This window comes from Petaurus breviceps, unplaced genomic scaffold, assembly GCF_028583685.1.
Source record: "Petaurus breviceps papuanus isolate PSGF00001 unplaced genomic scaffold, PetGlider_PUasm1.0 156, whole genome shotgun sequence".
In the NCBI taxonomy this organism is placed as follows: domain Eukaryota; kingdom Metazoa; phylum Chordata; class Mammalia; order Diprotodontia; family Petauridae; genus Petaurus; species Petaurus breviceps.
In genome coordinates, this window is record NW_027185720.1 from 6,660,512 (window position 1) to 6,684,152 (window position 23,641).

Consider the following 23,641-nt stretch of genomic DNA (forward strand, 5'->3'; position numbering starts at 1 on the left):
TCCTTGCTGAGATCTTAGAACCGCTTACTTCCTGCAAGACACATTTCTAGCAGCCCTTTCTGACACCTGGTTCTCAGTGCCCTCCCTCCCCATGGCACCTTGTATTTATTTTGTCCTCTGTCTTCATCCACAACATGTTGTCTCCTCTGTTAGACCATAAGCTTCCAGAGGGCAAGGGTGTGTCGGATAGCAGTTAAGACCTTCCTGGTGACAGATGAATACTATTTAAAGCTCATCCCATGAGAACTTGATTTCCCTGTCCGACTGACTGTGGCCATACCGATCCTTCTCATGACAGAAAGGGTGATGTGGGGCAGCCCAGGGTTGGATTCTGGGCACAGGAAGGACAGCATGTGCAGACACCCAGAGCTCCCGTCCTGCCAACCTCCCAGCCCAGCTGCCCAGCCTTACCTGAAGATTGTTTCCTCTGATCATCAAACAAATCAGCCGAGCTTATAGAGGAGCTTCCCGAGAGCCGCTCTAGCCGAGCCCTTGTCTCATACTACAACGAGAAAACACAGCTGGTCAGGGACCGACATTCTGGGAAGGTTCCTTGTGCTCCCACTTTATCAGGTTAAAAGCGGGACCTTGAACATGTGAGGCTCTGCCTGTGCCTCCGGATGCTTCTTTTATGGGACAGAAGGACTGAATGGCCCACTGGGTAGAGCTATCTCTGGAATTGGGCAGCCTCGGCTTTGAGTCCTGCCTCGGACAAACCTGGCCATGTGCCCTGGCAAAGCTATCAACAGCACATGGCAGACACTTAACAAATGCTCTCGGCCCCAGGCATCTGGGTAAGGCGTAGAAAGAATATGCAGGCTTGGAATCCCTGACACTAAGGATGTCAGATGTGCACGGAAACAAGCGGCCAACCTTGTCAGATGCTGACTGGGAGCATGTGGAGCAGACCGAACCAGACACAGAGAGATGCCTGGGAGACATACAGCAAAGAAGGAGAGGCAGGGCACAAGAGAAGGGGGCTGCTGACAGAAGGGAGGGCAGACTGGGGAAGGTGAAAGTCAAAGAAAAACACTGGAGAAGGGACAGGGTGAAAGGAGAGTGGGATAAACAGGGAAAACAGGATGGAGGGAATACATGGTCGGTAATCGTTACTGTGAAAAAATTTTACAGCAAGTTTCTCTGTTAAGGACCTTTCTTCTCAAATATATAGAGAACTGAGTCAAATTTATAGAAATAAGAGCCATTCCTCAACTGATAAATAGTCAGAGATATGAAGAGGCGGTTTTCAGATGAGGTAATCAAAACTAGCTATAATAATATAAAAAAATGTTCTAAATCACTATTGATTAGAGAAATGCAAATAAAAACAACTCTAAGGTACCACTTCACATCTTTCAGATTGCCTAACGTGACAGAAAAGGAAAATGACAAACATTGGAAGGGATGTGGGAAAACTGAGACACTAATATACTATCAGTACTATATGGGCAAATATATATATACTGATTCCACCATTGTGTCGAGCAATTTGGAACTACGCCCAAAGGGCTATAACACTGTGCATACCCTCTGACCACACAACATCACTACTAGGTCTGTAGCCCAACGAGATAAACAGAAAGGAAAGGAATCTATATGTACAAAAATATTTATAGCAGTAGGAAAGAACTGGAAATTGAGGGGATGCCCATCAATGGGGGAACGGCAGAACAAGGTGTGGCATACAGTTGAGATGGAATACTACTGTGCAATGAGAAATGATAAGTGCAATGCTCTCAGAAAAATCTGGAAAAACTCACATGAACTGATGCAAAGTGAAGTGAGCAGAACCAGGAGAACATTTCACGTACTCACAGCAATATTGTATGATGATCTATTGTGAATGATTTAGATATTCTCAGCAATACAATGATCCAAGACAATTCCAAAGGACTCTGGATCAGAAATGCTACCCACCTCCAGAGAGAGAACTGGCGGGGTCTGAGTGCAGACCAAAGCATACTTTTTCATTGTTTTTGTTTTCTGTTTTCTTTCACAACATGACTGACAAGAAAATATGTTCAATTTCCTTGCCTTCTCAAAGAGGGAGTAAAAGGAGAGAATTTGGATCTCAAAATTTTTTCAAAAGACACTTGTAAATTATTTTTTACATGTAACTGGGGGAAAATGAAGTATTAATAAAAAAAATATTTACTGAATGAAATCGTGCTCCCAGTCTCTGTGGTCTCATTTGGCAGGACGAGAGGAGGACCTAAGAGCTAGAAGGCCCAGGGGTCATTAGTGCTGACTCAGAACTCCCTGCCTGCTTTCTTTGTAAAGTGTGGGCTTGGTCTAGATCAGGATCTATGAACTTGGTCTTTAAAAATAGATATATTTTATTAACTGTAGTTCAACATAATTGGTTTCCTTTGTGAGTCTGCGTGTTTTATTTTATGCATCTGAAAATGTGATTCTCAGCAGAGTTCATGGGCTTCCCTAGACTGCCTGCCCAGGGCTCCAGGACACCAAGTGAGGAGCTCCTCTTCTGAATGCCCTGGGTCACATCTGGCACTCACATCTGACAGCCTGCAATAGCTCAATTCTGGCTATGGTTCTCTTGGGCTCCAAGATGCCGTCTCTCACACACACCCCAGTTTGGATTTGTTTCGCCCCGGCTTGGATTCCCAGTCAGTGCCAAGGCCAGGACTACACGGTGTTCATCCAACATGGAGCTAGGAGCACAGCCCAAGCCTAGGCACCACCGGAGACCCAAGAAAAGGTGAGGTGTGGTTCCTGCCTTGGCCTCCAGAGATCACAGTCTAGCTGAGAGGAGAGGACGATTCTAGTGATGAAGGCTGGAGCAGAACCCCAGGGTCCCTGGTCTGCCAGCAGCGCAGTGTTCCCCTCTATGCCTCCCCTCTTGCCACACTTACATCAGCCTGGTCTTGTCTTCCAAAATACATGTCCGATGAAATGGCTTTGACATTGCCAAATTTTTTTTGTGCCTCATCTGTATTTCCAGCTGCCTCATGATCCGGCTTGCGACGCGAAGTCGGTCTACAATTAAAATTAAATTGGTTTCAAGATCAATTACAGCAAAAAATGACTTAATTGAAGGTAAGGCAAATGTGATTCTCATTGATAATGTATAAATTTGTATTTGCATTTGAAAAGAGACAGAAAACAAGAACAGTCATTTTAAGAACACTTCAAAACTGAAATCTCCCAAATGCAATCAAACCCCTTGGCACACAACATAAAGGCCCCTGCCTTCATCTCAGGCAGTCATGAATCCTCTGCTGTGAGGTGAAGTTCAGCCCCTCCACTCAGTCAATGGGCAGTGGGAGGCCAGGCCAGAGAGGTCCCACGTATCTGACATGCCCTCCATGGCTGCCCGTACTCTGCTACTCCGACAGTGTCAGGGGCCTCCCCCCGAAGTGTAAAGAAAGGGCAGCCTGTGGCTCCTGGTGGGAGCAAAGCTGGGGAAGCCCAGGGGCTGCCATGATTGGGTGAGCAGAGGGACACACTGACCATACTGTACTGTGCTATATGAACATCAGAGCACCGCACTGTAAGGGGGAAAGCCTGGATGACCTGACTGATGGAAGGAGAAAGAACACTAACAGTGATGACGGTGACAACAGCTGGCATTTATACAGCACCCACTGACAGACACAGGTCAGAGCACTTCACAAGTGTGATCTCTGATCCTCACAAACGCCCTGGGAAGGACTGCCCCATTCAAGTAACTGGTTCAGGGTGACTCAGCTAGCAAGTGTCTGAGCTAGATCTGAACTCAGCCTTCCCAATGCTCTAACCGCGGGGCTCTCGAGCTACCCCTGAGAGAGCCAACAGGATCCACACAAGCAGCTGCTGGTAAGGGAGCGGTCGCAGGTGATGGAGATCAAGAGGCAGGTGAGAGGCAGCAGGGACAGAACCCTGCACACGTGCTCAGGCGAATCCCCAAGAAAACGGGAACAAAAGGGTCCTGAGATGGAAAGTCCCTCTCCCTTGGCCCCTTCAAGACAAATACGGTGCCTCCCAGGCCGGCGGCTTGTAGGGCCTGGCGACCGGGCCCTGCTGGGGGCACCAAGACCAGGGCCCTATGACTTAGTCTAAGAGATGCTGATGTCACACACAACAATTTTGGGAAAAGTCCTCAGCTTCCACTATTTTGTTCTCCAGTTTCCCTGCCTTTCCTTCTTCCCAAGGGTCACTGTATGTACCCTAAGGCCAACAGCTTTTACTGGTTTGGTCCAGGTTAGTGCAACAGGCGTGTAATGTTTGAAAAAGAAAACAGCAAATGGGGAGCTGTTATTTTAGGAAGACCCAAGAACCCCAAGTCCCATGGGTCCATGTGGTCCTCATGAACGACAAGCTCACTGAGGCCCCCTTGCTATCCTAAACTATGCTTGGCATGGCATGAGCACAGCCGCCTGGCCACAGAGGGCCCCTTTTCCCTACAGAACTGATTCCCCTGGAGCTAATCTAACACCAAGTCAAGATGGCCCTCATGGAGGCGGGCAGCTCTGGCTGTGAGTACACAATGTCCACCACACCCTGGCTGTGTGACCATGGACAGGTCACTTCTCTTGGAACCTCATCACCCGTAAATCATGCATAACATCGGTCCTCCCTACCTGAGCTGCAGGAGTGTAAGGGAAGATGCGCGCTGGTCACGAGGGCGAGCAGAGGAGAAGGCCTGGGGATGAGGGGACTGGGCCACCTTCCCAGCCTAACACAGATGGGAGGAAGGCCGTGGGGCAGCCCTCTCCCTGTGTCCTGGGCCTCGGGCTGGGCCCAGACCCTGCGGCATACCTGTCTGCATAGCTCATCCCTTTTGAGCTCAGGATGGTCTCTGTCTCTCTGATGGGCTCGTTCCTCCAAAAGGTGTCTGAGCTGTCATCCCATTTAGGGACAGGGCTGCCCCTCAATTCGGCAGGGTCCTCAAAGTACCTGCAGGAGGGAAGCACAGAGAGGACCTCAGCGACCCCATGGGCTGGGGGAAGGGGCAGCAGCGGCCTTCCTTCCTTTCGGGAGTGTCCATGATGGCCACAACGGTTGCTGGCTCTCCTCAGCAGAGACCCCCGCGTGCTCTGGAACTGGCCTGTGACTTCTCCACACCCAGCACTTGCTGGACAGCATCCTTACCCAGTCCTGTGGGTCACAGTTATCATCCTAAAGACCCACTGGTATGAGATTACTTCGTTGCTCCACAATCAAACTGCTGCCCGCTGGGAGCCTTCCCCAGCGTGGATTCCTGGGCTCCAGCATTCCCCTCCACCTCTACCACCATTCCACCCATCCTCAAAGGCCCAGCCTGGTAGGGCCTTTTCCTGGATGCTGCCCAGCCCCTAGGAGGAAATGTTCTCCGCTAAGGGGCGCAGAGAGCATTGCTCTTCCCCTGGCTCATGTGGGGCTGTGTCATCAGACGAACTGCAGGCCCGAAGCCCTGCCACCACTGCTTGCCAACTGGGCAGCACTGGGACATAGCTCCCTCATGTGTCAAGGTGGAATGAGGAATGCCTGCGCATCACTTACTTCACAGGGATGTGGATGAGGATGCCAGTGGACACACATGCGTGTGGCACCAAACCAGCACGGCAGAGGAGAGATGGCTCATCTGGGCCTGGCCTTCAAGCCCGGCCTCAGACACCTCCTAGCTGTGTGACTCTGGCTAAGTCACTTTACTCCTCTCTGTAAAATGGGGACAATGACGGCCCCTCCCTCCTTCCTGGGCTGTGGTGAAGATCCAGTGAGACCCTACTGTAAGGGCTTCTCCCTGTTGACATGTGAGCTATTATTGTAATCATTATTATTATAACTGCACGTTTCCTATCCCCTCTTTGGACTCTAAACTTCTGTTCATTCTTTTATCACCTGGAGAAGAGAAGGCCTGCAGCAAACTCCATCCCAGTCTTCAAGGATGTAGAGGCAGAACCAGGAAACTGAGTAGCGGTCATAAGGCCGGCCCAGCAACGAGAACTGTGCATGGGCTGCTAGTGACCCTCTGAGTCTCCAGCAGAGAGCAGATGACCGATGGTCAGAGCCATTGCACTGTGAAGCTAACATCGCACTCAGCTGACGGCTAGACAGATGATGTCCAAGCTCCCATGGAGCTGGGAGAGTGTGCAGTTCTCCCCAATACCTCACATGGCAGGGCCGGGGGGAGGGTGCTTCATCTCCCCTGCCAGGCCCAAGCCTAAGCTGTGGCCCTGATCACAGGTAGGTGGCTCACAGGGTGTTTGCGGCTGTAGGGAGGACATGGTGTCTGTTTCCATTGCTTCAGAAAGGCACCAGCTAAAGGACACCCTGATTTCTTGTAGTCCTGTACAGACTTTGTCAGGAGCCATTTTTGTTACTCTCACCCGCCCAAGCGTGCCCCCAATCATCAATCCACAGCTCCGGATCTGAGCTGTCACTCTCTCTGTTACCCCCCCTTTGACTTCAGCCACCTGCTCCCTTGACGTAAGAGGCACGACAGTTCTCAAAGGATTTTATCACCCCACATTTCATCCTTGATCCTTCCTCAAACATTCTGGAGAGTTATGTACCCGCCCATCCCCCTTCCACTCAGAAAGGTTGCTGGGTAACTGGGAGCTATTTGTTTGGTTCCAGACAACACAAAAGAGCCAATTAGGCCACATCTGCTTTACAGACAGAGGGAAACGGTCCAGGGCATTTGGAACAGCACCAATACTGGCAGTCAGCGGAAGGGTCGCGTTGCATTTCTTTGCGCACCACAAACAATCTGATGGTTTATTTTCTGAAAATCAGGGTTAGGTTCAACCAAAGACGAAGGCTGACGCTGATCTAATTTTAAAACAGAAACAGGGCGGCCAGGTGGCTCAGCGAGTAAGAGCACCGGCTCCAGTGTTGGGACGACCTGGAGATCGAATCCCGGGCTCAGACACTCAGCACCACACCCAGAAATAACTGGCCGTGTAACCTTGAGCAAGTTACTTAACCCTGATTGCTCAATAAAAAAACAAAAACAAAAACCAGAAACAGCTCGAAAGCCCTTCCCTAATTCATGATATTCCAGTACTAATGGGCTAATGAAGAACGTGGAGGCAGCCAGGGCTGTTCTAGGAATATTTAGGGAAGCTGCCAAGGAGGCCAGCTCTCCTTCCAGCCAAACCAGGTCTGGTGACCTCCCCCGATGAGGGGAACAGAAAATAGTGCTTGTACAAGTTCCTCACTGACAATGGGCAGGTAATGCTGAGCCGTTCTCCAGTGTCCAGCTGGCAAGCCCCAACAATGAAGTCTCCATGAAAACACCATCTGTCCCCTAGCCTCGGTTCACAAATGAGTGTCTCTGATTAATGGTGGCCTTTAGAAAGGACCTGCTCATGGTCCATCCTCAGCTGGGCTGAGGACTAAGCCTCTCTCACAAGGTGGGAGGGCCCAGCACTGTTCAGTGTGGTCCAGGTCAGGCTTTAGAAGAGCAGGTACCCAGGATACAGCTTAGGGTCTGTACCCTGGGGCTCCCCATGGCCACAGGACGATCTTGTGATGACCTGAGGAAGTCAAGGAAGCCTATTTGTAGAAAAGTGTGGATAAATAAAAGCCACCATCAGCTTCACTCATACAAAGAGAAGCACAGTCAAAGAGTGGCCGCTCTTTAGAAAGTCCAGGGGTCTGAGAGGAAGGCAAGCTCGAGATAGGACAGCAGTTGTGATGTTGCAGGTTGTCTGGGGCTGCACTCCAAGGGACAGGGAGGTGAGTCTGGTTTCCCTCCAACACAGGGTCTGATCTTATCGGGAAGATTGTGCTCAGTTCTGGCCTCCTCTGTGTATGAAGGCACCGACAACATGGAGGGTCCACAGGAGAGTACCAGGGTGGGGAAGGGCCTTCAGGTCACCAGATTTGGGGATCAGTTTCCAGAATGGGGCATGTTGAGCCTAAAGAAGAGAAGACTCAAGAAGAGCTGTCTGCTTCCAAGTATCTGAAGGACTGTCCTATGGATGCAGTCAGACTGGTTCCCTTTGGCCCTGCAGGCAGCATGAGGACTAGGAGCCTCCAGGAGGCTGCTGCAAGCAGGAGGCCCAGAAAAGCCTCCGAAGGTGGAGGCAGTGCTGTCCAGAGTGGCACAGGCTGGTGGCCTCCAGGGGGTTTTCAAGAAGAGGCTGGATGCCCATCCGTGAGGTATGCACCAGACGGCTGCTGAGGCCTCTTCCAACTCACATCCACGGTTCTACTGAAAACCATTTTCTCTCACTGATGCTGTCAACGAGGCAACACTGGTTATTCTTTAGTGTGCCTTTGGGACAATCTTTCCTCACTGTGCTGTGGAAGGATGAATGACTGAGGGGGAGAGGGCGCCAAAGGCCTGGCCAAACGTGTAGCATCAATCCGGTGGCTTGGCTGCAGGGGTCGGCGACATGACTGGGCAGCAGAGGAACAAGACTGGGAGGAGCTCGGCCACACACGTGTGCTCTCTGAAAGTCCATCCACACTGACATCTCCCTCCCAAGTGGCTGGCCTACCCACTGCAGGCTCTTTTCAAGGACTGACACGGGACAGACTGGAAGCACACCAGCAGAGCCAGGGGCCTGCAGACCCCAGAACCAGTGCTGCACAAACTCTCTCCACAGCCGGCCTTACACGTGCATGCTCTGGCCCCAGGAACAGCGTCTTTGGTTGCTTAGATTTTGGGGTGCGGGGACTAGACTTTTTCCTAAAAGCTGGGCGATTTACTTTTTGTTCTGCAGAGTTTTCACTTATCATTTCTTGAAATGCAGCTCTGAAATACCAGGTTTTTAAAAAAACACTGCTGGTTCTAAAGGAGTCAGTGACCCAGGACCAGAGTGCTCTGTTTCAGAGGGAGCTCCTGCCTAGCCTTCAAACCCAGCTGGTTCTGCCTTTCACCGAGTGGCCAATAACAGCCCCAACCTGAGCCTCTGGGCTCACTGTTCAGCTGGCTCAACACGAGTGTAAACAGTCGAGACAGGAGAGCAGAGGGGAAAGGCCACTGGCGCAGATTCCCAAAGTCTGAGGGTGGCACTGACTATGGGCATGGGTTGCTCCTCAAGGGCTTTCCTTCATCTCCTCATCTGGACCCTGAAAGGGGCTGGCTGAAGTCACCTCCAAGGTCCCTCCCAGGGGTAGATACCGTGATGCTGCAACAAGTGAGGAAGGAGCCGGGGAACATGACCATAGCTCTCCAGAGATGTGCAGATGCAGACGCTCCCAGCCTTGGATGGAGCGAGATAACTGGAAGGACCATAACCTGGGGGGATATGCTTCTGGGTGATGCCCCCTCGAGGTGTGGGGGCTCCCCCATCTCACAGTTGTGCCTTTATAAAGAGGGAACCACAAGTGACGTCCACAGGTGTAAAGAAAATCCCCATGGCCTCAATGAGTCTGTGCTACAGGGAGGAAGCCACTGACTGTTGGTCCTGCTGGAGGCCAAGCTCCCTTTGGCCCCTGGGCCCTGGGGACTCGGCTGCTCCCCTCCCCCATAGCCGTTCTCAGAATCCCAAGAGCCGACAGGTACAGGGCATGCACCCACTGCCAGGCGCTCCCACACTCTCTGGCCCTCTCTCCTCGTAGCGTCCTGTCCGAGCAGGGAGCACTTCACAGAGCAGGATGACAAGGGCCTGGCCCTGGGCCCCCCCAGAGCTCTCATTACCAGAGGCAGGGTTCAGTCCTCTCTCTCTCACAAGTGCTTCCCACCACACCAGTCGCTCCTACTGTGGACTGGCCAGTGTTTCTCATGCATGAGTTGGTCTTTTTACTCCCCGCATGAAATACCTCCATTGGCTCCCGGCTGCCTCGGGAGCTCTCCAGGTCCTCCCACATCTGATTCTGACTGGTGTCTCACCTCCTCCCTGGCCGGTGCCCCAGGCTTTGGCTCAGCACCTGAAGCCCATCACCCTCAAGGCTGCATCTTGCAGGGACCTTTCCCTTCTGCGAGGGAACACTTTCCTTCCACTGTCCCATCTGATGCTACAAAATCCCCACGAGACAGTGATGATCTATCATCCTCATTTGATAGAAGAGGAGCTGTGTGTGTGTGTGTGTGTGTGTGTGTGTGTGTGTGTGTGTGTGTGTCTCCTAGGGTAGCCTCACTGCCCAAGGGCTCGCCACAGTGCCTTGACCACTCCCACTACAACAGGAAGAGGCCATGCCCATCTGCCTCCAGGGGCATGGCACTTGCTGAAGAACTAAAAACCTTTGTGTACACATGTAGACACATAATCAGAGACACCACCACAAGTCACAGCAGGATGGTCACAATTTGCCACCAATGCACATATTTCTTTCTTTTTTTTTCTTTTTTGGATGGGGAAGGTAGGGCAATTGGGGTTAAGTGATTTGCCCAAGATCACAGGGCTAGTTTTTGTGTTAAGTGTCTGAGGCCAGATTTGAACTCAGGTCCTCCTGACTCCAGGGCCAGTGCTCTATTCACTGCCCCACCTAGCTGCCCCTCACAACTATATTTTACCAAAATTGTGCAACTTGGTAAGATTTACATGGATCTGAATTTAAAGTTTCCAGAAATGAATCTGAAAGGCATCACAATGGGAAAAGATGTGAACCTTGTTTTTTTTTTCTTTTTGGAGGAGGGAAGGCTGGGCAGTTGAGGTTAAGTGACTTGCTCAAGGTCACACAGCTAGTGTTAAGTGTCTGAGGCCGGATTTGACCTCAGGTCCTCCTGGATCCAGGGCAGGGACTCTATTCTGCCCCAGATGCACATAATTTTAACCACAAAACCACAAACAGCAATGCCTCAGGACGCCTCACTCTGGGCCTGACTCCTAACGCAGGCTCCCAAATGGTCTCTTGAGTAAACCCACCCACTTGGACAGAATGTGTGCTATCAATTCCTAGGGCCACAACCCCCAACAATAAACTGTCATTTTGTTTGATAAATCAATCTCCTGTGAATTTGTTCGGCTCAAACTGGTTCCCATGAACCAAACAATCTCTGGGGAGCCCCCAAATATTAAATTCCTAAACCTAAAAAGCTGAGGGCCAGGCCCTCTGCCTGCCCAGGGACCCCAGAAGGGCCAGACTGACAGGGACGAGACAAAGGGAAAATGACTGGTTTGTGTCACGCAGTTAATGGTCTGGATTCACTGCCCTGCACAAGCGCAATCGTAACGCATTACCTTGTGCTGGATGAAGCGAAATAGGAATCCTCTCTGTCGTCACTGTATTTCTTCCTTGGTTTGGCCAGAATGGGCGTCTCCTGTTCTATGGTCTGCATGTCAGAGACCACAGAGTGGGAAATCCCACTGCAAAGAAAGTAAGAAACACATGAACAACTGGTCACAAACACACATTACTCAACTCAAACATTAGTTTTTACTTTTAGCAACAAATATCCTGTCTACAGGGAACAGATCTGCAAAAAGCTGAAGAAAAAGCAGCGCGGACGTTCAAACTGGAAACAGAGACGCCGCCGACACTACACAGCAGGCATGCCTGGCAGTCCTGAGTTTGGCTTTATCCTTTTCACAAGTAAAATGTGCTCCCAAGCCCTCCTGGGTTTCTCGCCATCGCTTCCCACAAGGAGTCACTGCCCTACCATACCCATTCCCGGATGGGGATACTCAGCTCGCTTTTCTCTAAGAGAGCAGAACATTTTCCAGACACGTCAACTTATTCAGTCAACAAAACCACTTATTAACACAGAACCAACCCCCACATTTAAGGGGAACAAAATTAGAAAACCAAACAGATTTTTAAATGACTGGTTTGTGTTTTAAATCCATTTAAATGAGAAAAAGCCCCAGCTCACGTACCTTCTGGTGTTCCCAAACCCCATGCCAAGTCTTTCCGATTCTATTTTCTTTTTGCCCCCAAAATTCGTCTTCTCATCTCTCTTCATTTGAATTTCCAGATCTTTGTAGGCCAATCGTAATGATGACACTCTAAAAAACACACACACACAGCCCGACCGAGATATATTAATTTATCATGAACTCCATCAAGACTAAGTGAAATGAAGTGTGAATTCTGGCACTCTTGCCTACCCATTTGGGGCTAGGTCCTGCCTGGGTCACAGCCCCTCCAAGCCAAGGGCAGCCTTTTCATTCCTCAAACGCTTGGGGCTCCCACCCTCATGCCCTAGCATATCACACACTCATTCAGTGAAGGATAATCTTCAAAAATGTGGATAGAACACAGAACTGACCGATACCTGGTTTCTGTAGGCTTTCACTCACAATGTGAGAATAGTGATGGCATGAGAGCCCCTCTGCAGGGAGAAGGGGCATCAGGTTTGCAGCTCAAACTAAGGGGACAGCTGGGGAGCAAAGCCCAGGTGCTGCCACAATCTGCCTGTCTGTGAACCTCAGGACACCATGGACTGTGTCCTGCCCAAATTGCCTATCTCCCCTAATGTGCTGCACAGGATTCTGCTCACAGAAAGGAGTTAAGGCATGTCTGCAGAATGAAGGGATACTACAAAAAATACAATCTCTTACTTGGCATGAGATTTTAATTTCATCACCATTCTGCAAGTTTGTTTTTAGTGGTGAAAATGGGTGATTTACTAACAGAAACACAGAGTAAAAATAAAGGAAGTGACCTAACCAGTAAACAGTCTTGCCATGCCTGCAGCCTCAGCTCCAAACTCCATCTCTCTATCCTTCCTCTTGCCCCAATGTGAGAGAGAATGCAGTTAACAGGCAGCCTCTACCACCCATCATCCAGCAGAGTGAGTGTGAATGTGTGTGCACACACACGCACACATGCCCATGGCAGGCTACAACTTGCCAAGAAAGCCCTTAAAGCTTCTGAGGCAATCTGTTGATTAAAACCTCCAGAGCCTGTGTCAGAATTGTGTTTCCAAATGGATGTAGGAAATGCCAAATTTCTTTTCTTTTTTTTTTTTTTTTTTGCTTTTTGGAGGGGGGGATGCAGGGAAATTGGGGTTAAGTGACCTGCCCAAGGTGATACAGCTAGTAAGTGTGTCAAGTGTCTTGAGGCCAGATTTGAACTGAGGTCCTCCTGACTTCAGGACCAGTGCGCTCTCTACTCACTGCACCACCTTGCTGCCCTTTTTCTGTGTGTTGTAAAAATTTTTTTAATTTAAAATGATGAGGTGATTCTTAAAAGGCTTTCTATGGGCAGGGCTCCTTTCACAGTGGGCTCCCTAGTGTGCATGGACCAGGCTCCACATCCCTTCGTACACTGAAACGGGCCAGCTCCAACACAAGGCACCTTCCTCCTCCAGAGCTCCTCAGCCACCTCCTTGGTCTCCAGAAGATGCGCCTGGGGAGGGAGGGAGGGACTCGGCAGGCAGACGTGCAAGCACGGCCTCCATCCTCAGACGGAGGGCAGTCCAATCCATGTGGTAACTGGGGAGAAAGCATCCTTCTACCAAAGGACAATTGGCGCTGCAATAGGGGCAGCCAGATTTATATTTGAAACGATAAAGCATGACTTCATTTTTAGAAAGTAAAGTGCATTATTACATTCTCGCTATATTATTATTACTACCGTTACACTCTTAATAATGAAAAATGCTGCAAACACCTGGGAAGAAAGGCACTAAAGAAGTGCCACAATGAACTGAAACGTTCAGGTTTGATGCCAGGGTTTCCTCCCTCTCTCCAAGGGCCCCAAAGGCTGAGGCCTGCACAAGCTGGTAATTCTTTGGGGTGCCCTTGGGTCTACGGACTCTAACACGTAGAGAGCCCATGCCCATCCTGCCCATTAACAAACCCATGGCCGATGTTTCCAGTGGGATTCCTAGGGGAAGCTGCACACGGCTGGAAGGTGCCAGAGGCAAAGGAGGCTGAGGGTAAGGGAGATGGGAAGTTCTTTTTAGGAAGAAAACCGGGCACGTTAAGATTCTGAGGGCTCACGCCATGACTGTGCCCTCACACCGGAGGCAGGCTCATGGCAGCAGCCTCTGCTGCTGCTGCTCTGGCAGGCAGGCATCCACAGTTTTCTGCCCTGCTCGGTGCTTGTTATGGCCTGGCAGCAGCCGGGCACCCTCCCTGGACTTTGCTGAAAGGGAAGTTGGAAAACTGGCCACAGAGGTTAGGCTCGAAGGACCCCAGAGATCATGTGCCTACAGAAGGGAGTGACAAGTGGCCGTCTGAATCTGAACTCAGACCCTCTGACTACAAACTGGACGCTCCCAGAAGGGAAGGGTGGTCTGGGAAACCTCGGTCTACACTTGTTTCTGCACTGCTGAACACTGCTGGCCCCATGACTGGGGCAGAGGCACACAGGTGGCCATCACAGCCCAGAGGACCCTCCCTGGGGCTGTTTACAGTCAGTGATGGTCCTGCGAGAGGGAGGGAAGGAGGAGTCTGGCTCCAAAGCCCTCCAGATCTCCAGGATGAAATTATTTTTATGTTGGGTAATTAATAAAATCAGAGAGTCCATCACAGATTTTCAGGCGGCCTCCATAACACCACAGCCTCTGCTGCCACCTGGTGGGCACATGCAAAAAAAGAAGCCTGACCATCCATATGGGAAAGAGGGAATGAGCACTCATTAGGCGCCTACGGTGTGCCAGGATCTGAGTTAAATGCGTCATAAGGATGATCTCACCTGAGCCTCACAACAAGCCCTGGAGCTGGGAGCTGTTACTATCCCCATTTTACAGCTGGAGAAACTGAGGCAGACAGAGGCAAAGTGACTTGCCAAGGGGGCGTGGGAGCCCCCAGCGGCTGCCTCCCACACACTCACGGTGCCAGGAAGGTCTCCTTTGGCTTGCTCGGGGGAAGCCGCTGCCCCCACCCCAGGAGACCCTTCATCCACACCCTCTCTCCCACATACACGGAGTCTTCCTTGGGCGCCTGGAGATCGTCCTGCTCCTTCCTTTTCTCCACTGCCTGGGCCTGCTTTTCAATGTCACTAAAGCTCGAACCGCTCACTTTCTGGGCTCCCAAGCCTCCTTTCTTGCCCCCGAGCTGGAAGAGAAGACACGGGGTCACTGGGACAGAGGAGCGAACGCCTCATTCACAGAAAGTGACTTATGTCTCCCTCTACGAATGACCACCCACTGTGCTGGGTAAGGGATGTGGAAGACTGCTCAGGCAGCCTGGGAGAGACGGTGACTAAACACAAGGTCCTCGAGTCCCTCGCTCCAAACAGCACAGGAATGCCCCCGTTCTATCACAAACGCTGCATAGCCAGCCCCCTGCCAAACTCACACCCATCACCAAGGAGCTCAAAAGCAAAAAGTCTGACTTTCTGTGGGGGCAAAGAGGCCTGGAACAGTGGGACCAGCTAGTGTGCACATGATACTCACCCCCTTTCTAGCCTGGGTTGGTTTCTTTTTAATGAGAGAGGAAACATCTGCCAAAAGAAAGAATCGCTGCTTCAGATAAACAGAAACAATATTGCCTTCTGCCTTTTGGTTTTCCACATCCATAAAAACACTAACTAGAGATTTAACTGTAAATCAGAGTTAAAAAGATAACGCGTCTTCTGAATTGACTCACTACATGAAAGACCCAGGCCCAGCAGCACTAAGAGGACTTCTGACACAAGCATGTTCAGGTGCCTCCAGCCCGCGCTTGGTCACGGCCGGGAGTCAGAGAATGCCACCCTTCTCAGAATACTGCCCACCAGGAGCTGCATAGAGCAGGAGTACTGTGATTTGTGCGGCTCCCAGCTACCTTCAGGCCCTCTGTTTACATGTCAGGGGCAGGGCCTCCGGAAAGAGGAAACTTGGAACAGAAAATTTTAAAAAAAGGTTAAAAGTAGTAATTCTTTTAAAGTACGTTAAAAAAAAATCAATAAGGGATTTCCTTTTTAGAGCTTGAGCTAAATACGTCCCTGTTATGCTCCATAAGGGGCACAGAAAGATGGTAATGTGGCATTTTTTCTCAAAAGACCATTTTTTTGCAAGTCTTCTGACTCTCAGCAGAGAAGTGATAAACTACAGGTATGGAATGAGGCATACATTTTCAGAATGTCTCAAATAGAAGTTATGAAGAAAATAAACTAACAGCAATCAGCTTAATTCAGTTCCACAGAAGTAAGTGCCTACTGTGACACGGCAGTCAGAATACCATGCTATCTTTCATAGGACATGAACACTACTACTCCCTTACCACAATTTACAACTAAGACAGGTGCTTAGGGAGGAGGAAGAAGGGGAGGAGGAGGAAGAGGAGAAGGGGGAATAAGAGAGGGAGGAAGAAGAAGAAGAGGAGGAAGAGGAGGAGAAGGGGGAGGGGGAGGAAGAGGAAGAGGGGGAAGAGGGAGGAGGAAGAAGAGGAGGAGGAGGAAGAGAAGGGGAGGAAGAAGAGGAGGAGAAGAGGGAGAAAGAAGAAGAGAAGGAAGAGGATGGGGGAGGGGAAGGAGGAAAAGGAGGAGGAGGGGGAAGAGGGAGGAGGAGGAAGAGGAAGAAGAAGAGGAGGAAGAGGAGGAAGAAGAAGAGGAGGAGAAGGGGGAGGAGAAAAGGGAGGAGGAGGAAGAGAATTACCTAATGAAGCTTTTGGTGACACACTCAGGCCGTCAACACTCGGTCCTTGCTCTGCTCCACCTGAAAGTAAAAATGCTGAGATCAATGTGGAAAAGAACACTCTTGCAAACATGCTGTGTGCTCAGACAGTCCAGCCTCTAATCCTTCCTGGGTCTTTTCTCCTTTCTGTTCCTTAAACTCCTTTCTCAGCACAGGGACCATCACTGAGACATGAAAATGCAAGGCCCCAAAACACATTACCTTATAGACAGGTGATCTGAAAAACAATCTTGAGATGGACACCTAAAATGTGTGTAGACTGGAAATTTGCAAATAGCCAAAGAGCAGGAGATCAGTGACTGAAGCCCCAAACCTCTGGCTGTCAGCCTGCTCATAGTAACTTGTACTCCAGCTTCTGAGTTTGTAAATGAATGCCTGGATTCTGCTGGTGCCAGGGTGGCACCGGGATGAGGTTTGGGACTGTTGGGACAATCAGCAACTGCGGTCTGCTGAGAATCCTCATTAGCCATAAAGTTCTGGGTAGAAACCAGTAAAGGACACATATATCCACGGGGCCCAGTCCAGAGCTCAGGGCTGGGGAGCCCAGGGAGCTGCAGAAGTGGGAGGGGCCCCCATGGCCAGACTCTGACAAACACTCATCTGCCAGCTTCCTGAAGCCTCCCAGTGACAGACCAGTCAGGGCGTGGCTGGACAGCTCTCCTGGGTAAGAAGCTGCTTCTATTAAGTTCAAATCAGCCATCCCAGCTCAGCAGCCCAAGCAGGCCATGCCCAAGGCCTTTCCCAGACTGCTGCCAAGGCCCCCCTAATTCTCTTCTCCAGACTAAATAAACCTGCCCATATCTTTCCATCCACCCCTTGAGTCCTCCAGACCCCTCGTGTGGACACATCCCAGACTGTCAACATCCTTCCTAGAAGGCAGAGCCCAGAACTGAGAAAAAACCCAGCAGACGTGGACTGACGGGCCAGAGGACAGTGTGTCCAGTCCCTGCACAAATCTGCACAGACAAAGGGTCCCGAGTTCACCTCTAAGACTACAAGGCAGGCTCAATTCCTGGCATTGGGGTCTCCAATCATCTCCCCTTCTGTACAGTCAAGCCAGCTGAAAAGGCACAACCAAAGGAAAGGGTCTCACAGGCTTAACAAAGGGGTCTGGGACCTATATTTCTGTGTCCGGCACAGCACAAACGAAAGAAAGCCCTAATTTCTGCTCTGTGAGACACCAGACATCATCTAGTCCAACTCTCCTTGGAAAGCAAATAGGGAAACTGAGGCCCAGAGAAAGGAAACTCACTGGCCCCGAGCCACGAAGCACATGTGACCCGTGATAGGTGCCCCAATGTGTGGCTCATCCCTCCACATGGTCCCTGGCTTCTAGCGATATATACTGACTGGCTGGCAACACCTTCTCCAAGGATGTCCGAAGCCCAGAGACAAGTTTTCAACCTTGTAAAGAATTCCTTTGGGGGCTGCTCTTTCTCTGCTACTGCTCATGGTCCATGGCTGTCAGGCACAGGCCTGAGTGAGGCCAAAGCCCACCTGGGATCCTGCTCGCCAAGGTGGATGGTGACACAAATGCTCCTCCTCTTCCTCTGTGACTTGGAAATAAGAATGCTGTAGGAGGTGAGTTTGGGTACCCTCCCAGATTGAGATCCAAGTGGTGGACAGTGGGACCCTAAGCTATGCAAGCTCCAAGGGAAGAAGGGCTTTCTTTTTTGAACAATACAATTCCTGCTTTCGAGGAGCTTACAATCTAACATAGTGGGGGGAGGGATGCACACGTCTGCACTGATAAGTAGGAAGCCACTGAAAAATAAAAAAATCTATTTTTTTGTCTTGTGTCCTAAGAGGAATGGCTTTTGGGGTGGTGGATAGAGCAGGGTGACACTGGAAAATGAAGATATAGAAACAAGATATTCATCACTAACAGCATGTTCTTTTTTGTAGAAAGGAAGAATCTGGAAACGATTGAAGGGAATCCCATGGTTCCTTCCTAGTGCTCAGGGGATTTCTGGGTTAAAAACAATGGTGACCAAAGTCATTATTTGAGACAATGGAGACCTAGAGTTTGTTTTGCCACCCCATTGTGGAGAGGTGAATAAAGGGCCCAAAGGTTGGCAGGTTACCCTGTCCGGGGCAGCAGGGCTCTGCAGATGGCCCAGCCCATCCTGGGGGCACTGGTACCCAGGCTCCACCAGGGCTAACCTAGTGCCCATGGTGCTAACCCAGTCACAGTCAGGTGTGACTCTCATGACTCTCCAGACAAAGCTGTTAGTAGGCCACCCCTCCAGGCCATCCATCCCCAGTAGTGCCCACCTCCTCCAAGGCCCTCCTGCACTGGTCTGGCTTTCGCAGACCTCCACTGTGCCTTGTGGACACCACACAAGGACCATTTCACGCTATCTCAAGGTACCAATTCCACACCAACATCTAGGCCTGATGCAGGTCACTGTGTCTGACTGGCCCACAGGGATGTGCAATGATCCACTTTAGAGAGAAGGCAGTTTGTCCTTTGACATCACTCTCACAGGTAACTGGGATCTCAGCGAGGCTGAGAGAGGGAAGTGATGTGTCCAGGGCCACACAGACACCTGAGGCAGGGTTTGAAGCTAGGCCTTCCCAGCTGAAGGAATGTGCCCACGAGGAAATACAAAATGAATTTGGTGTTTTATTTCTGGAGGGGAGCAGAAAATAGGTGGGGTAGGGAGGGGCCTTATCACAGGACTCTTTGTTAGGTGGGAGTTAGGGACTCAAAGCAGCAGAGGTGAGGCTGGAGAACCATCTAAGGACAAGGGTCTGGGCAAAGATTCAGATATACTGTTGTGGCTGGGCAATAGAGCAGGTGAGTTTGGCTGGAACGGAGAGTGGGGGAAGGGGAGTGAGGAGAAATCAATCACATGGAAATTCGGTTCAACAAACATTTACGGTGTACACAGCACTGGGCCCAACACTGGGGGAGACGCCTGACCAGGTACATAGGAGGAGCTCTGGACCTGGAGTCAGAGGACTGGGTTTCAACCCTGACTCCATAAAAGTGAGGTGGGAGGGGAGCTTCCCAGGGACCTTGGCTCTGCCCGGCCATCCCCTCCAGTCTGCTTTCCTTTCCCTCCTGAGCTCCCAGGTGCCCTGAGCAAGCCCTTGCAAGTTGACTTCTGCACCCAGAGTCCACCTGATGCTTTCCTTCTCCGGTTACTAAGTACCTCCCTTTCTAAGCCTATTTAAAAAAAAACATTCCCATGGATATCTTTGGGTTTTACATCACCTACATTTGCCAGCCCCTTTCCAGCTCTTCTCCCAGAGTCAACCTTATAACACAGACAAAAAGGGAAAAATCCAGTTCACAAAGCTCACCACCCAGCTAGTGGCTCCGCCAGGCTTCATGCCCACAGCTGCTGCCACCTTTGCCAAGAAGGTGCAAATGTTCTCTTCTCTCTTCACTGGGCCCATGCTTGGCCATCACACTGGAACAGTGCAGCTTCCGAGCGGCCCTGGTGCGGCCTTTTGTGTCTCTTCCTAATTCTGCCTCAGTCCTTGGGGTCTCTGCTCACCACACTCCCCATTTTGTACATCTCAGTATCATCCTGCCTATCCCAGCGGGTCCTGGCCCATCCCAGGCCATCTCAGTCTGGCTTGTTTGGCTGCTTATGAACAGCTTTTCTCTCCCCTTCTGTGCAGTTCTTGATATCTGGGTGTGAGGGGGAACTTTTTTCCTGCCTCTGACTTCCTTGGGGAATGGGCCTAAAAGTGGAACCTCTGGGTCGAGGGGGATGGACTGTTGAGCAATTTTCCTCGCAGAATTCAAAACTGTTTCCAGAAGAGCCCTCTCATTCACAGTCCCACCAACAACGGACTAGTGTGCCCTTCTTTCTAACATCTTCGGTCACTTTGCCCATTTACTGACAGATGTGAAACCTCAGAGCCATTCTGAAGTGTTCCTCTGAGTGACTTAGACCATTACCTCCCATGGATCCCAAGAGCATCTTGATTCTTTCTGAGAGCTGTTTGCTAAGGATCTACCGAGAAATGGCTGTTATTGGTCTTTTACACCTCGTTATCTCTTAATTGCTACGTCCAATCACTTCACCTTTGGCTCCTCCTTGTGCATCTGTGCCCCTGCCCTCCCTTCCTTAGTCTCCTTCAGTGGTCCACCATCCTTCCCTCACCCCCCAAGACAGATGCCCCCCAGTGCTCTCTCCCTGGTGATCTCATCCAGTTTCATGGGTTCAAACATCATCCTACCCAGGATCATCTCCACCCCACAGTCTCTTTAGAACTCCAGTCCTGTGACACCAGCTGCCTACTGACCATCTCCTGAATGCCACCTGGGCATCATGTCCAAAACAGAGTATATTCTTTTCCCCCAAACACCCATTCTTCCCTACAGGTACCCAGCCATGGAACCTAATCATTGTTGCCTCTTTCCTCTCTCTCACTCTCCATAAATCATCAAGGACCAAATCTTGGCAATTCTCCCTCCACACCTCTCCCATCCATTCCCCTGTCACTACTCACACAACCACCATCCCAGCTCAGGTCACCTGCTGCCTCTAGTCTAGGCCCGATACTATGGTGTGGACTAACTGGTCACCCTTTGTGTCTCTGCCTCTGCCAACCCACTCCCCATACTACAGCCAAAATCATCTTCCTAAAATACAGGTCTGGTCATGTAACCCCCCTGCCCCAAAGCCATCAGTAGGAGGCCCCACTGCCTTGAAACATACAAGTTTCTAGCCCAGCATTCGAAGCCCTCCCATGCTGGACTTTCAGCTCCTTCAGGGAAGCCTGAGCCCATGCGGTAACTTCTGGGCCAGGAAACCTCCTTATCCCTTTGCTGACCAAACCAAGCCCTCTGACTCAAAGATTCCCAGGCTCTTTCCTTACCAAGAAGACTGGTGGTACCAGCATGAGGCTTGAGTATTAAGAAATACTCAGGGAAACACAGTACTTAGTGGCAGGAGAGTCTGACTCATCCAATCCACATTCTCAGTGACTTCTGTGTAATTTTATTTAAAAATAAAGCTACAAATGTTAAACAGATGCACTGACAACACTCCCGACCCCACAAGAAAGCTGCCAGCCGCGAGTCATTTTAGGAAGGCGGGAGCTTCTCCCAGAATCGTCATTTTGTTCTAATTATAAAACAGAAGCGCCCAAGACTCTACCTCCGGTGTTTTCTGGTACAGCTTCTGAAGAACTTGGTCTGAAAGGAACTGGCTCTGGCTGTGCTGCTGCCCGCTCTGGTCCACCGACCTGGTCAAGGGGGAAAGTCACAGATGAACAAAGCCCCAAAGTGGACAAAATCAACCTCACTTACAGTCAGCAGGCCCGTCCCCAGGACGTGGATTAGAGGGCAGCCAACCAGTCAGAAGTGCCAGCTCTCTCCTCCCTACGGGCCTTTTCCCCAGGCTGGGTCCCACCAGTGACTATTCTCTTCCTAGCGGAGATCACAGCAGGAGGAGACCTGTGAGCTACTCCAAGCCAAGGCCGGACCAAGGGTGGCCCAAAGGCAGCAAGGATGACGTGTGTATCTCACAAAGGCCCTGCCTTCATTACACAGAGGAAGACTGTCAGGTTTTCTCTGACACCAGCAGCACAATGGAAGGCATGGAGGCGAGACCTTAGAAATCAGCTCTAACACCAGCAAAAGAAAAGGAGGAGAAGGGTTCAGCATAAAAGGACCCACAATGCACTGCCTCTTCTCATCCCAGGGCACATACACCCAGACAGTGGATGCCTTGCCCGGCCTAAGTCAAAAGGCCTAGAGATGGAGGGATCTTAGAGATTCTCTAACCGAAGCCCAAAGTGGAGAAATGACTGGCCAAGGCCTTCCAGGGGACAAGGGGCAGAGCGGGAACGGGGACTCAGGCTCCCCTGACTTTCCCTTCAGGGCTCCTTCCATTACCTGCAGTTCTCTCCAGTGAATTGTTAGCAATGGCTACAGACCCAGGAAGAAGAGAATTATTAGCCCTTGTGCAGAGAGGGCCTTTAACAAGTATTTCCTGAATGAATACATAAGAGCAGTATTGAAAATGTACATGGTGCTTTGGTCTCAACAGCTGATCTCCGTGTTTGTACAAATGTTTCTCAAATGCCCTTGTCCCACTAAGGTAAAGGGATGGCAGCAAGTGAGAAAGAGCTGTGTGGCTCCAACTGCTGAAGCAGCTTTCTCGCCCCCAAACCGGCAAAGGAAGAAGAGGAGGCTCCTTTTTCCTCATTCCCCAAACTCCAAGTTTAAAGAAGACTTTTACCATGCAAGAGTAAGACCATTTGGAAAAACAAACCAGAACAAACAACTGCTAGGTCAGAATTAGGTGGACGGCATCACCTACCTTGGGAGAAGCATGGGAAGCAAAGAAATCCTCCTCCTTCTGCTGTGGGGATGACGGCGGAACCACACAGCTCTCCAGCCACAACTACGATGGAAACACAAGGCAGTGCTCAAGCCCTGACCCCAAGATTTCAGAGGGGAAAGGACGTCAGAGGCAGCCAGCCCAACTGGCACCTGACACAAAGCCAGGGCCCATCCGGCCTCCGTGGCACCCGCTCCCAAAGCGGGACATCCTGCTTTGGGGGAGCCAGTCAGCCAGCAGCCCTGCTTTGGGGGCCCCCAAAGCCATACAGGTGTGAAGCCTACATTCATGCCTCCTGAATTGTGCTTGTGGGGCTGACAGCTCAGACCCCAAGGCCTTGGCCTTCGTCCTCTCTCTGCTCAGTTTCATCCTGCTGGGCCTGGTGTGTCATTTTGGCCTGTCTGAATCTGATCCACTCATGCCCGTAAGGTGTAGCGCTGGGAGGACCAGGGAACACAAAGACAAAGCCAACGCCATCCTGCCTGTGGGGAGCTGGTGTGGTTTGAGAAAGGAGAAAGCACCAAGAGCAGCAGGGATCCAGAATGGCTTCCTGGAGAAAGCCGGAACCTTAAACGAAGCTGACAATGCTTAGACATAGAAGTGAGAAAGGGACACGTCCCCAGCTTGCAGGAGAGTCCGGACGAAAGGATGGAGACAGGGACAAAATGCTAGGCCTGAAGCTGGTTAAGCTAGGATAGAGCCACAAAGGGGAAAATGGGCAACAAAGGAGTCTGGAAAGACTGAGACCAAGTTGAGCAATCAGTTCCTTATCCTAGAAGTAAGAGGGTGTAAGGGTTATGGGATTTAAAGATCTTCCGTGCCCCGTTGGACTTGCTGATGTAGCAGGAAGGGGCGGAGCAAGAGGAAGTGGAAGCCAAGCTAGCGTTCCTGCGTTGGCTGGCGGTGGTGGTGACGGCGGCAGCAGCAGAGGCAGTGGCAGCGCGAAGCC

The 23,641-nt window shown here is 50.8% G+C and overlaps 1 protein-coding gene across 1 annotated transcript in view; it reads right to left on the bottom strand.

Moving 5' to 3' along the window:
- Nucleotides 1–274: 274 nt before the first annotated feature.
- ARFGAP3 (ARF GTPase activating protein 3) overlaps nt 275–23,641 on the bottom strand; it is a 111,049-nt gene continuing 87,682 nt past the window's right edge. Inside the window, exons 6-15 of the mRNA XM_069081950.1 lie at nt 22,672–22,755; nt 21,505–21,592; nt 16,346–16,405; nt 15,164–15,210; nt 14,689–14,822; nt 11,694–11,822; nt 11,058–11,183; nt 4,759–4,896; nt 2,874–2,997; nt 275–502 (exon numbers count right to left, since the gene is read on the bottom strand). Of these exons, the coding sequence (XP_068938051.1) occupies nt 290–502; nt 2,874–2,997; nt 4,759–4,896; nt 11,058–11,183; nt 11,694–11,822; nt 14,689–14,822; nt 15,164–15,210; nt 16,346–16,405; nt 21,505–21,592; nt 22,672–22,755 (1,143 nt within the window). The 3' untranslated portion in view covers nt 275–289. The remainder of the gene's footprint in view (nt 503–2,873; nt 2,998–4,758; nt 4,897–11,057; nt 11,184–11,693; nt 11,823–14,688; nt 14,823–15,163; nt 15,211–16,345; nt 16,406–21,504; nt 21,593–22,671; nt 22,756–23,641) is intronic.